The sequence below is a fragment of the Pollachius pollachius genome (assembly GCF_949987615.1).
Source record: "Pollachius pollachius genome assembly, chromosome: 6".
In the NCBI taxonomy this organism is placed as follows: Eukaryota; Metazoa; Chordata; class Actinopteri; order Gadiformes; family Gadidae; genus Pollachius; species Pollachius pollachius.
The window spans coordinates 23,639,747-23,653,083 of NC_136939.1; the positions used below are offsets into that span (position 1 = coordinate 23,639,747).

General features: G+C 42.4%; 1 protein-coding gene across 1 annotated transcript in view; it reads right to left on the minus strand.

The window, feature by feature from the left end:
- Positions 1–1,694: 1,694 nt before the first annotated feature.
- The window catches only part of LOC307076433 (protein FAM184A-like), a 44,397-nt gene continuing 32,754 nt past the window's right edge, over positions 1,695–13,337 (minus strand). Inside the window, exons 19-23 of the mRNA XM_079737436.1 lie at positions 10,740–10,924; positions 7,702–7,848; positions 6,519–6,636; positions 3,182–3,286; positions 1,695–1,774 (exon numbers count right to left, since the gene is read on the minus strand). Of these exons, the coding sequence (XP_079593562.1) occupies positions 1,766–1,774; positions 3,182–3,286; positions 6,519–6,636; positions 7,702–7,848; positions 10,740–10,924 (564 nt within the window). The 3' untranslated portion in view covers positions 1,695–1,765. The remainder of the gene's footprint in view (positions 1,775–3,181; positions 3,287–6,518; positions 6,637–7,701; positions 7,849–10,739; positions 10,925–13,337) is intronic.

Consider the following 13,337-nt stretch of genomic DNA (forward strand, 5'->3'; position numbering starts at 1 on the left):
GTGATAGGTCTCCCTAGGTTATTAGGATTAAATAATGATTTTAAGTGATAACAACAAATCAGTTTATCCTGGCGTTTACAAGGAAGGTATATTGTGAAATAGATGGCAAGAGAAACGTTACTGTATATATTCGGATAGAAAGCAGTGTGAGGTGAATGACTTTGCGAATTTCAGAATTTAAATCGGTTTAAAAAAATGAATGTGCATAAAGAAAAAAAATTGTGTTGAAATGAAACAATCAGCTTTGTGTGTGGGCGTCTTCCAGTGTGGGCGTCTGATTAGAGCCTGTTTTTTTATTATTGTGCATGAGCAATGTTAAATATTATATTATTCCACCAGGTGTGAGTGTGATTTGCCAATGCAAGCCGTTTTGAAAATCTGCTTCTTCTGACATCACAAGTGGGCGTGTCCATCTAGATGTGTGCTGGATAGATCAATCTACCAGCCTGTAGTGGACTGCAGCAAACGTTGCTCATCTATCCGTCACACAGCAAGGTGGACACGCCCACCTGTGATGTCATTAAAACACAGGAAGAGGCACATTTTTAAAAGGGCTTGTAATGGCTAATCACACTCACTGGTGGGGTAACATGGGACCTGTAAATGTAAGAGTAATGGATTGTTTTGTATTTTAATCGCCTGTCCTCACATGCTTCGACGAAGGGGTCCCGTCTAAACAGAGTCTAAAGTTTGGTTTTTGGTTCCACGTTGACGCAACGGAATGACTACGCAGTCGCTTCGACGCAGTCGTGAACCTGTTTTGGTTCTGTGTCGGGTTTTAGTGTCGCTGTGCAATTCATCGGCCCCACCGGTAGGCGGGCACTATGTTTTTTTTAAAGACTGACCGACCGACCAAAACTTGTGTGACATCTATCATTGTTGTAGCCTATTTGTTTACCTGCCGGCTTTTCCCTTGTCCGACCAAAACACTTTTTAAAATGGCGGTGTTTAGGCAAGTGAAACCGGAAAAGCGAATGGCCGGAAATTATGTAGTTAGCGGACCAATCACAGCCCTTGCTGCTGCATCGCCTCGACCCAAGGCTACAATTTTTGGGAGGCGCAAGTCAAGCCCTTGCGGTGGACGCAAGGAGGGTCCGCAAGGATGTAATGGGTCCGTAAACCCCCTTGCGTTGCATCGACGTGTAACCATAACTCTACCTTTAGCTGTGGATCTTAACCGACAGTTTGGATGTTGACATGTTTTAGAACGTTTTGTCTGCTTGTAAAAAGCAACAACACAGTGCACACACTTAATCATGCGATTCAATCTGACAGGAAGACAGAGCTTTCTTTGGAAGTCCACCCTTTAAAGGTCCCATATTATACCACCAGGTGTTAGTGTGATTAGCCGTTACAAGCCGTTATGAAAATCTGCCTTTTGCTGTGTTTTAGTGACATCAAAAGTGGGCTTGTCCACCTAGATGTGTGCTGGATATATCTATCTATATGTCTACCAGCCTACTCAGTGGACTGTAGCAAACATTGCTCATCTATCCGTCATACATCTATGTGGACACGCCACTTGTGATGGCAAAAGAGGCCGATTTTCAAAACGGCTTGTAACGGCTGATCACACTGGTGGTATAATATGGGACCTTTAAACTAGCAGTCTGTCTGAACACACGTCTTTTGACTCATCGGTTTGTTTTTTGTTGGAGAGTGCAGTGGTGCAAGAATCGCCTGTTTCTGTTTTACTGGTATTTCTTCATTTCTTTCTCCATGCCCCTCCTCTGATTGGTCGGTTGTTGAGGACATGTTCATAGCTTCAGGAAGGCTAAGAAAAGGGGAAAAAAGGTGGATTCAATTCGATTTAATTGAATATCTTATAATATCATATAATTGAATTTAACCACTGGTACTGTCTTAAAGGGCTCAACAGGCCAAATATTGATGACAATTCCCTGACCCCAGCCCAAAGGAGGGCAAGAAAAAAACTACCTTAGAAAAATCTCCCTTAGGAAATAGTAGTCAGCATTTGGGGATTTCCTTTCAGTATAGCCTGGTTGTAGAAATGTTACTTGAATTATTATAACATTCCGACATAATACATCTGGTCTGTACGTCCACATTTACAGTCTCTTAGAAGTGAAGTTGATCTTGGCAGATAAAGTCAAAGTCCAATAGCTAGCTAGCTAGTCTTACCATAGCGATTGATAGTTGTTGAATGAATCCCTCTCTTTCTGCTACCTAAATTATGACATGACGTAATACCAACATGCAACCAAACAAAGTTTACCTTGGAGTATTCTGCTGCGTTCTGGCACCTGCTTGTGACCAACAGCTTAATGTCTATCAACAGCTATTCAAAGCTATTCTATGTTAGCATACCCAGCTGACCGGCTAACCGGAATATCAACATCAATCAGTCGCTATTCTAATCAATTTGTGTTGTGATGTTTAATGAAGCACAACCACAACAAAAAAGGTATTTCCGAGGAGATACATTTGTTTCCTTAAAGGAGACATATTATACCACCAGGTGTGAGTGTGATTAGCTTTACAAGCCGTTTCGAAAATCTGCCCCATATGAAATCACTAGTGGGCGTGTAAACCTAGATCTGTGCTGGATAGATGAGCAACGTTTACTTCAGTCCAGATTTTCGAAACGGCTTGTAAGGCGAATCACACTCACACCTGGTGGTATAATATGTCCCCTTTAAAGGTGGTAACGGTATTTTATATTTTAACAGTATTTTAGGCCCTTGTTTTACCCTCAGGTGTTATCTTCCTACCTGCTGATCTAGTTAGTCACATCTAGATAACATCCAACCTGGTGATGAAACAGGGTATTCCCAGTGCTCATACAACACCTATTAGCATTCAGCTCATGGAAGGGACGGTCACCAACCTCTGGAGGGACCAGAGCTAGCTAGCTAGCATCCATAGATAAATATACTGACTAGATATCACATTTAATAAGCCATCTTGCCGCGGGTTGATTTTTTTGACATACGTCAGACATGTGTTTGTGGTAATGATGGTAACAAAAAAAAAAAAAAAAAAAAAAATCGATCTTGAACTTTCTGTATATCATTACCACGAACACACGTCTGACATATGTTCAGGCGATATCTAGTCAGTATATATATCTATGTTTCTTCTGAAGGTAGAGACGGTCACCTACCTCTAGAGGAAACAGAGGGACCAGAGCTAGCTAGCAGGTGTCTAGACGGAGGCTCACCTTGACCAGTGGGTTGATCACACCAACGTTGGCACTGGAGTTAAACACTTTGCTGAAGCCTGTCTCTCTGTTGACCAACTCCAGCTGGTAGAACTTCTTGTCATCCTAGCAGAAAACAGTTTGTTTTTAGGAAACTTTTGAGTTTTTTATTTGCTAGTTTGCTCACCAAGTTACGTCAAACGTTTCTTTAAAGCGTACACACATCTAACACATTGAGCACTTTGCATGCACAACGCACAAACTTTAGTTGTAATACTTTAAAGGGTGACAATTTATGCCACCAGGTGTGAGTGTGATTAGCTGATACAAGCCATTTGAAAAAATTGCCGCAAGTGACATCACAAGTGGACGTGTCCCCCAAGATGTATGAAGGACAGATTAGCAACGTTTGCTTCAGTCCACTGGGTAGGCTGGTAGACTGATCTATCCAGCGCACATCTAGGTGGACACGCCCACTTGTGATGTCAGAAGAGACAGATTTTCAAAATGGCCTTTAGCGGCTAATCACAGTCACACCTGATGGTGTAATATGGGACATTTATCACTTAACATTCATCATGTTCCATTTTTTTTAAAGTAGCCTGTTGAGTTAAATGTTTGAATGGACTAAGAAACAAACATACTTAGACAGCTGGTGATCTTAGGATAGCTAGCGTAGCATTCAAGCATGAAACGGTTCTCCTTCAATGCTATGCTTACAGTAAGCTCAAAATGGAAGTCTGACGTCGCTGCTGAATTGGTAGAGCTAATATTTGTATGTGCCGTCTTTAAAACCCCAATTTCTTTATAGACAATGGAAACGCTAGCAAGAGAGATATAATATTAGGACGCATTTCACTGCAAAGCTCTGGGTATGAGTAGCATGGTGGTTAGCGAGCCTTCAGATCAGGAATAGTGCGGTTTTGCAGACTCATTGCAAGACCACTTTCATCGTGAGACTGTTATTATGAAATATGCTTAGACTTAGCTATTTAATTAGCACACACCTAACAGTACACTTAGGCCTAATTGTAAATACTTCAAACTAATTCAAGTAACATAATTGTTCATGTGGGAGTTTAGTTTTGTTTAGGGTATAGCCAAAAATGGAGAGCGATATTATTGCTTTGTTGGTAGTTCTAACATATTGCATTTGGAAAACATTCAGCGTCAAATACATAACCCTGAAATAATGATGTCGTAAAGGCAGATAGTTTCAGCATGTGTGTTTTAATGAGAACTTTTTTTTTTTAGACAAGTTGTCCCAATTCATAAAAAGTCTGACAGTATTTGTTAAAACATGAACACATAGGATTTGCTTTTTTAAGTATAAAAATAACAGTGTATTGCATATATAAACAACTGGTCAAAATAGTTACGTCCGTGCATTTTTTATTGTGTTTTTTCTAAAAAGACAGAACTTGTGTCTTTATCACCCTAACCCTATCTTTTGTGGCACTTATTCACACATACATACATTTAAAAGAAAAACTACAACTACCAAAAGTGCAATGAAAAAGTTGATGATATGTGATGCACAGCGATGAATCATTATGAAAGTGATTTCAAATGAGTGATGGCTCAACTGAATTTCCATGTAACATAAATCGATGCAACACAGTCCGTCTTTTTGTATAATAAGGTTAGAAAACAATGGCAGTGCATGTAAACGCCTCTTCTAAAGGCTCAGTCATTGTTCCACATCGACGCAACGCAATGACCACGCAGACACTTCGACGCTTGCGTGAAGCTGGTTCTGCGTCAGGTTTTAGTGAGCGGACCAATCACAGCCCTTGCTTCTGTGTCGCCTGGACTCAAGGCTATAATTTTTGGAAGGCGCACGTCAGACCCTTGCGGTGTACGCAAGAAGGGTCCTTAAGGACGTAACGGGTCCGTAGACCCCCTTGCATTGCGTCAACGTGGAACCGTAACTAAGCCTTAAGTGTAAAGTGACACAAGGGAGAGGAAGACGTTAAACGCATCAATTCCTCCCCAGCTCCAGACCAAACATTGTGACTTCAGGACGGCTTTGTAAAACCTTGCATCTAAAAATAGTTTTTTGAAAACTCGGCCAGACAGACGGTATTAGTTTTAGACTTATTTGTCACTTTCAGCCTTCGTTTTCTTTTAGTTGTCTCTAGATCAAGCAAAAATAACAACAATCATCTAAAAGGTCCCCAATTATACCGCCAGGTGTGAGTGTGATTTGCCGTTACAAGCCGTTTAGAAAACCTGCCTTTTCACGTGCTTTAGTGACATCACAAGTGGGCGTTTCCAATTAGGCAGTATTTCAAAGGGCTTGTAATGGCTACTCACACTCACACCCGGTGGTATAATATTTAATAAAGGCCCTTTAATAGGTGGACACTGCTACTTGTGATGTCACTAGAGGTAGATTTTCAGAACGGCTTGTAAGGGCTAATCACACTCACACCTGGTGGTATAATATGTCACCTTTAAGGATCCTATTACAGGTGAATTTAATTAATAAAACAATGAGGTTGGCCGTAGGTGGAGCAATGTAGCAAATTAGAAGAAGAACTTTATTGAATTAATTTGCATTTTTGCTGTGATGTAAAATATGCCTTAGGTCATTCAGCCAATGGGGGATGAGGATTGCAGGTGTTTCCCGTTGTGATTGGTGCAAGTGAGGACTGTAAACGTTTCATCAGGTAAACGGGTGTAGCAAAGAGTGTTGAGGAATTAAAATGGTGTCCTTTACTTTGGGTATAAATAATAAAAAAACAAAACTTAGGAAAAGCTTTATAGAAAAAGGTTTGTATTACAACCTGACGTGTCTTGGATGGGTGACAAAACATCTTTAAAATGATACAAGACAAAAAATGAAATAAAAATCGAAATGAAACACATTATTATACCAGTTTTGGATTATTAAAATGGATTGTTGAGAAAAAAAAAGTTTTTACCATATTAATGAGTCAAATGACACCAAAACCAAGAGAGTGGGAGAGAGAGAGAGAGACCAAGAGAAAGAGAGAGAGAGAGGCAAAAAGACAAAAAAAGAGACAAAAAAAAACGAAATTAAATTGCGAGAAAGGGTGAGAGAGTAAGAGCGAGGAGGGAGGGGGGAGAGAAAAAAGAGAGAGGGGGGTGTTGGTTACACTACTTCCTGAAAAGGGGGTGCGTGTGACGCTAGCTAGCTTACGTGAGCTTCCGCTAGCTTACGTTAGTTCCGGCTAGCTCCGTTAGCTGCGGCTAGCTGTCTGGCATCCCTGGTTAGCTGAGGCTACGTGGAGGTGGGTGGTAGGTGGGAGGGGGGGGGGGGGCCCTGTGCTCCCTCTTATTCGGCATTGTACCCGTCCCACCTGTGCCTGCGCCCGGTAGTGTCTCTACGCACCACTAACTTCTTGACCAGCGTCTCTCGCTCCGTAACCATGGCGCGCAGCTCGGCGATCGCGGCCAGGTCCTCCGGGCGGCTCTCGCGGTTCCGGAACTTGTCCTCCGTGCCTTCGAGCCTGGGAGGGAGGGACAGACAGAGAGACGCACGCAGGCACACACATAAACAGATACACACACACACACACACACACACACACACAGGCACAAACACAAACACATACACATGCACACACACGTACGTACTGTAAGGGGAAGCTATTTTGAAGCTAGCTGAGGTGGAGGGGCGGGGGTACGGTCGAGGAACAGGGCAGGTGGACACACACTGTTAAAGGGTGTGTTGTGGCCTGCAGTACCAACGTCAGACGCCTAGGTGGCAGCGTTTCAGCCAGGTCTGCTTCACACTCGGAATAATACCAACTGTTCATCAATCAATATCAATCATAAATAAAATGTGTCTGTAAATATGTATATATAATATAATAAACAAAATATATATTAGGGTATGTATATTTGGAAATATTCCATATATATATAATATATATATATATAATTATATATAAATAAAAAATTATATATATTAAATAATATATAAATAAATAACTAAATGTGTAAATATATATAATAAATAAATATAGATATAAATACATACATATATCTTTATATTGTAGGTAAGCAAGCATACGGTATATATATCTATATAGATATTTATAGATATTGTATACCTAATTTATATATAATATTTCTCCACATTGAAGGTTACTCAGCCTACAGTATATATCTACATATATATAGTATTATTTCAGCCTACAGTATCTATATCTATATGATAACTCAGCCTACAGTATCTATATATATATATATATATATATATATATATATAAAAATCTATATGATAACCCAGCCTACACTATCTATATCTATAGATCTATATGATAATTCAGCCTACAGAGTCTATATCTATAGATCTATATGATAACTCAGCCTACACTACTTATATCTATAGATCTATATGATAACTCAGCCTACACTACTTATATCTATAGATCTATATGATAACTCAGCCTACACTATCTATATCTATAGATCTATATGATAACTCAGCCTACACTATCTATATCTATAGATCTATATGATAACTCAGCCTACACTATCTATATCTATAGATCTATATGATAACTCACAGTATCTGGAGGGCGGAGATCTTGTCCTTCAGGGCCTCCTGGGCCTTGTTGAAGTCAGCCAGCATGATGTGTGTCTCCCGGTGGTGGGCCCCACTCAGCTCCCCCAGCTCACGCTCATGTCTCTTACCCAGGTCCTGCTCATGGGCCCTGGGGGGGGGGGAGAGAGAGAGAGAGAGAGAGAGAGAGAGAGAGAGAGAGAGAGAGAGAGAGAGAGAGAGAGAGAGAGAGAGAGAGAGAGAGAGAGAGAGAGAGAGAGAGAGAGAGAGAAGGGGTGAGAGAGAGAGAGAGAGGAGAGAGAGAGAGGAGAGAGAGAGGGAGAGAGAGAGAGAAGGGGTGAGAGAGAGAGAGAGAGAGAGAGAGAGGGAGAGAGAGAGAGAAGGGGTGAGAGAGAGAGAGAGAGGAGAGAGAGAGAGAGAGAGAGAGAGAGAGAGAGAGGGAGAGAGAGAGAGAAGGGGTGAGAGAGACACATCCAGGAGAGAGAGTAAGACACAGAGAGGAAGAGGGAGAGAGAGGTTGAGACATGGACACCAGTGGCGGTGGGTCAATAGAGCGCCGCCCCTCCGTGAAATATTCACTTGAATATATCTGCCAACTATTAATCATCTATTATCAATACGAAATAAATCAACAAAAATACATAGCGTTTTTCCTCATTTAATAGTGTGATATACTTGTCACTGCCAGCAACCATTTAAATGCGTCTGAACGTCAATGATTTGGGCTAGGCTAGTTATTGATCATTAGAAATAAAGCCCTCCTCCAAGTCAGGGGCGCCGGCCACGTTGGAGTCAATGTAAGCTCGCTAACCTTTTGCTGTCTATCAAGCAGAGACAGCTTTTCATTGGCACAAGAAAATTCGCCCTCGGGTCGCACCAGTGTGCGCTCCATGCCAATGGAATCGCTTTTCTTTTTTGTTATCACGACATGGTTGGACAATTCAGTGAATCATTCAAATAGGCTACCTCCCTCAGCAGCATTTGCGCAACACAACTAAATGTAGAGAAGAGATTCGCTAACTATCAGAGAGTTGTAAGCACTTTCCACCCTTTTCAGTGGAGGAATTGGACTCCCCAAACAATGTTATACTTAAAAGGAGCAAGTAAGTTACATATTAATTTAGTCTTTCGGCCTGTGGCATATAAACAAAATGAAGCAACTGGCCCATATTTCTAACTGCATTTGAAGCAGACATTGAGACTCACAAAAAATGGAAGCTATAGGACAGTGATCATGATTTGTCTCATTATCAGAATAACAACAATGGGTCAAATAGCAATGGCTGGTGGAATGGCCACAAAGTAGGTCTGTTTATGCAGTGTAAGCTTGTCCAGGCCCTGCAAGTCAGGATGTAGTCTATGAATCTGAATGAATAGTAGGTAAATAGGTAGTGGCCATCCCCAAAATGCACCAGAGTACAGGAAATCAAATCTATGAAATTAAAAAAAAATTATCGGGGGGGGGGGGGGATTACTGTCTATTACTGTGCCCCACCAACATTTTTGATCACGAGCCGCCACTGATGGACACACACAGGGAGAGAGAGAGTGAGACATGGACACACAGGGAGAGAGAGTGAGACATGGACACACACATGCAGAGAGAGGGTGAGACATGGACACACACAGGCAGAGAGCGAGTGAGACATGGACACACACAGGCAGAGAGCGAGTGAGACATGGACACACACAGGCAGAGAGAGGGTGAGACACATAAACTCAGAAAGGGAGAGAGAGAAAGAGTGAATTCACACAGACAGGCAGGCAAGTCATCAGAACACTGTTGAGATCGACCTGTAACATCTAATGTCCACACACACACACACACACACACACACACAAAAACATCAGATCATGGTATACACACACACGATCAAGGTACACACACACCCCCCCAAATCAAGGTACACACACACACACACCCACACACACACACACACACACACACACACATTTTAGTTTTCCCACAAAGCTCCAGTTACTCTCTCGCCAGCAGCAGCAGTCACATGTTGATGCTGTCTGGTCTCAGCAGCCTCACCTGGTCGGAGTCTGATTGGACTCTGGGGCTGCACATCTGTTGTTCGTTGACCAATCAGTGGTCAGCAAGTTAAACCACACGCACTTAGACACCGTCCACACGGAGCCGAAACGGGCGAAAACAATCCGGTTTCGTTTTACGCGGTTCAGGAATACCTCCGTAAAGACGGAGTCATTGCAAAACCGCATCGAGCTGAAGAAACGCTGTAGTAAATATTCAAGGCGCTGGTTCTCCACAGAAAAAGTGGAGCGCATCAAGCCTGCGCGCATACAGCCTGCCGCTGTATACAAACATTCAGTCACGAGGAGATTCAACCTTTTAAATTGAGCATAAATACTTTTTAATGTACAGTTAGTAATTAAATTCATCAAGGGGCTTAATTTAAAGCTCGTCCCCCAGCTGGTGGGGGGCTTATGACGTCATCGTTTGGGTTTCAGGCCCCCTCGGAGGCTGGTTTCAGAAATGTGCGGTTTCGGGCACCGGATTCGCCGGCTCCGTCTTGTCGGTCGGCCGAAACACAGAAGACTTATGCGGTTTCACCCAAAAATCGGCTTCGTGTGGACGGGGCCTCCGAGAGAGATATCTACTCACTGGCTGTGTCTTCACAGCCAGTGAGTAGATATCAGAATTCAGGGGACGCATCCTTTGAAGGACGCGGTCTATGAAGGTGTGGCCTTCGTAGACCGTGAAGGCCGGGCCAAAGGCCGAACGACGTTTTTAAATGAGATGGTCTGCCCTACGGAGCATTTCAAGTTTGCGTAACAAGCCGTTAACAACCTTTACCTTGCGTGACGACGCGCCGCTTCAGTCACCTAGCAACCCTGACAGCTGCAGTTCAAACCGGACGGCGGAGGAGAAATATGGAGCCGTTATATAATAATTATAGAAAATATAATGTTAATTAGTTTAACATTATATGGCTCGTGCCTCGTGTTAATGTCATTGAACTTTGACAATGAAGTTACAAATTAGAGAGAGAGAGAGAGAGAGAGAGAGAGACCCACCTGATCTGGTGGCTGCTCTCGCTGCGGACCCTCAGCACCTCCTTGCCCTTGAGCTCCAGCTCCCGGGTCAGTGTGTCGATGGTCTGGTTCAGCGAGTGGATCTCGTGGTCCAGCGCTGTGATGCGGTTGCTACGGCTACACACGTCGCCCTGCAGTGCCGAGATGCGGCCTAGCAGCTCTTGCTCCTGATGGGAGGGGGGGCGGACAGACTTAAGCAGGAGTATAGTGGTAGTATAGTAGTTTAGTAGTAGTATAGTGTAGCAGTAGTCATAGTATAGTAGTAGTATAGTAGTGGTAGTGTAGCAGTAGTCATGGTATAGTGGTAGTATAGTAGTTTAGTAGTAGTATTGTACTACCAGTATAGTAGTAGTATAGTGGTAGTATAGTAGTAGTATCGTACTACCAGTATAGTAGTAGTATAGTGGTAGTATAGTGGTAAAGTAGTACCTGCTCCTGGCTGTTGTGCAGCGTTTGGTCTAGTTAGCTGTACGTTAGCAGTAGTACTATAGTAGTAGTATAGTAGTAGCAGTAAAGGTGTAGTACCTGCTAGTGGCTGTGGTGCAGCGTGTTGTCCAGCTCTTTCTTGGCCACACTGTGGACAGTAGTAGTATAGTACTACAGTAGTATAGCGAGAGTAGGGTAGTAGTAGTACCTGCTCGTGGCTGTGGTGTAGGGTGTTTTCCAGCTAGTAGTATACTAGTAGTATTATAGTAGTAGGAGTAGTAGTAGTAGTAGTACCTGCTCGTGGCTGTGGTGGAGGGTGTTTTCCAGCTAGTAGTATACTAGTAGTATACTAGTAGTATTATAGTAGAAGTAGTAGTAGTAGTACCTGCTCATGGCTGTGGTGTAGGGTGTTTTCCAGCTAGTAGTACACTAGTAGTATTATAGTAGTAGTAGTAGTAGTAGTACCTGCTCGTGGCTGTGGTGTAGGGTGTTTTCCAGCTAGTAGTATACTAGTAGTATTATAGTAGTAGTATTAGTAGTAGTACCTGCTCGTGGCTGTGGTGTAGGGTGTTTTCCAGCTAGTAGTATACTAGTAGTAGTAGTAGTAGTAGTAGTACCTGCTCGTGGCTGTGGTGTAGGGTGTTTTCCAGCTAGTAGTATACTAGTAGTATTATAGTAGTAGTAGTAGTAGTAGTACCTGCTCGTGGCTGTGGTGTAGGGTGTTTTCCAGCTAGTAGTATACTAGTAGTATTATAGTAGTAGTATTAGTAGTAGTACCTGCTCGTGGCTGTGGTGTAGGGTGTTTTCCAGCTAGTAGTATACTAGTAGTATTATAGTAGTAGGAGTAGTAGTAGTAGTAGTACCTGCTCGTGGCTGTGGTGGAGGGTGTTTTCCAGCTAGTAGTATACTAGTAGTATACTAGTAGTATTATAGTAGAAGTAGTAGTAGTAGTACCTGCTCATGGCTGTGGTGTAGGGTGTTTTCCAGCTAGTAGTATACTAGTAGTATTATAGTAGTAGTAGTAGTAGTAGTACCTGCTCGTGGCTGTGGTGTAGGGTGTTTTCCAGCTAGTAGTATACTAGTAGTATTATAGTAGTAGTATTAGTAGTAGTACCTGCTCGTGGCTGTGGTGTAGGGTGTTTTCCAGCTAGTAGTATACTAGTAGTATTATAGTAGTAGGAGTAGTAGTAGTAGTAGTACCTGCTCGTGGCTGTGGTGGAGGGTGTTTTCCAGCTAGTAGTATACTAGTAGTATACTAGTAGTATTATAGTAGAAGTAGTAGTAGTAGTACCTGCTCATGGCTGTGGTGTAGGGTGTTTTCCAGCTAGTAGTACACTAGTAGTATTATAGTAGTAGTAGTAGTAGTAGTACCTGCTCGTGGCTGTGGTGTAGGGTGTTTTCCAGCTAGTAGTATACTAGTAGTATTATAGTAGTAGTATTAGTAGTAGTACCTGCTCGTGGCTGTGGTGTAGGGTGTTTTCCAGCTAGTAGTATACTAGTAGTATTATAGTAGTAGTATTAGTAGTAGTACCTGCTCGTGGCTGTGGTGTAGGGTGTTTTCCAGCTAGTAGTATACTAGTAGTATTATAGTAGTAGGAGTAGTAGTAGTAGTAGTACCTGCTCGTGGCTGTGGTGGAGGGTGTTTTCCAGCTAGTAGTATACTAGTAGTATACTAGTAGTATTATAGTAGAAGTAGTAGTAGTAGTACCTGCTCATGGCTGTGGTGTAGGGTGTTTTCCAGCTAGTAGTACACTAGTAGTATTATAGTAGTAGTAGTAGTAGTAGTACCTGCTCGTGGCTGTGGTGTAGGGTGTTTTCCAGCTAGTAGTATACTAGTAGTATTATAGTAGTAGTATTAGTAGTAGTACCTGCTCGTGGCTGTGGTGTAGGGTGTTTTCCAGCTAGTAGTATACTAGTAGTAGTAGTAGTAGTAGTAGTACCTGCTCGTGGCTGTGGTGTAGGGTGTTTTCCAGCTAGTAGTATACTAGTAGTATTATAGTAGTAGTAGTAGTAGTAGTACCTGCTCGTGGCTGTGGTGTAGGGTGTTTTTCAGCTAGTAGTATACTAGTAGTATTATAGTAGTAGTATTAGTAGTAGTACCTGCTCGTGGCTGTGGTGTAGGGTGTTTTCCAGCTAGTAGTATACTAGTAGTAG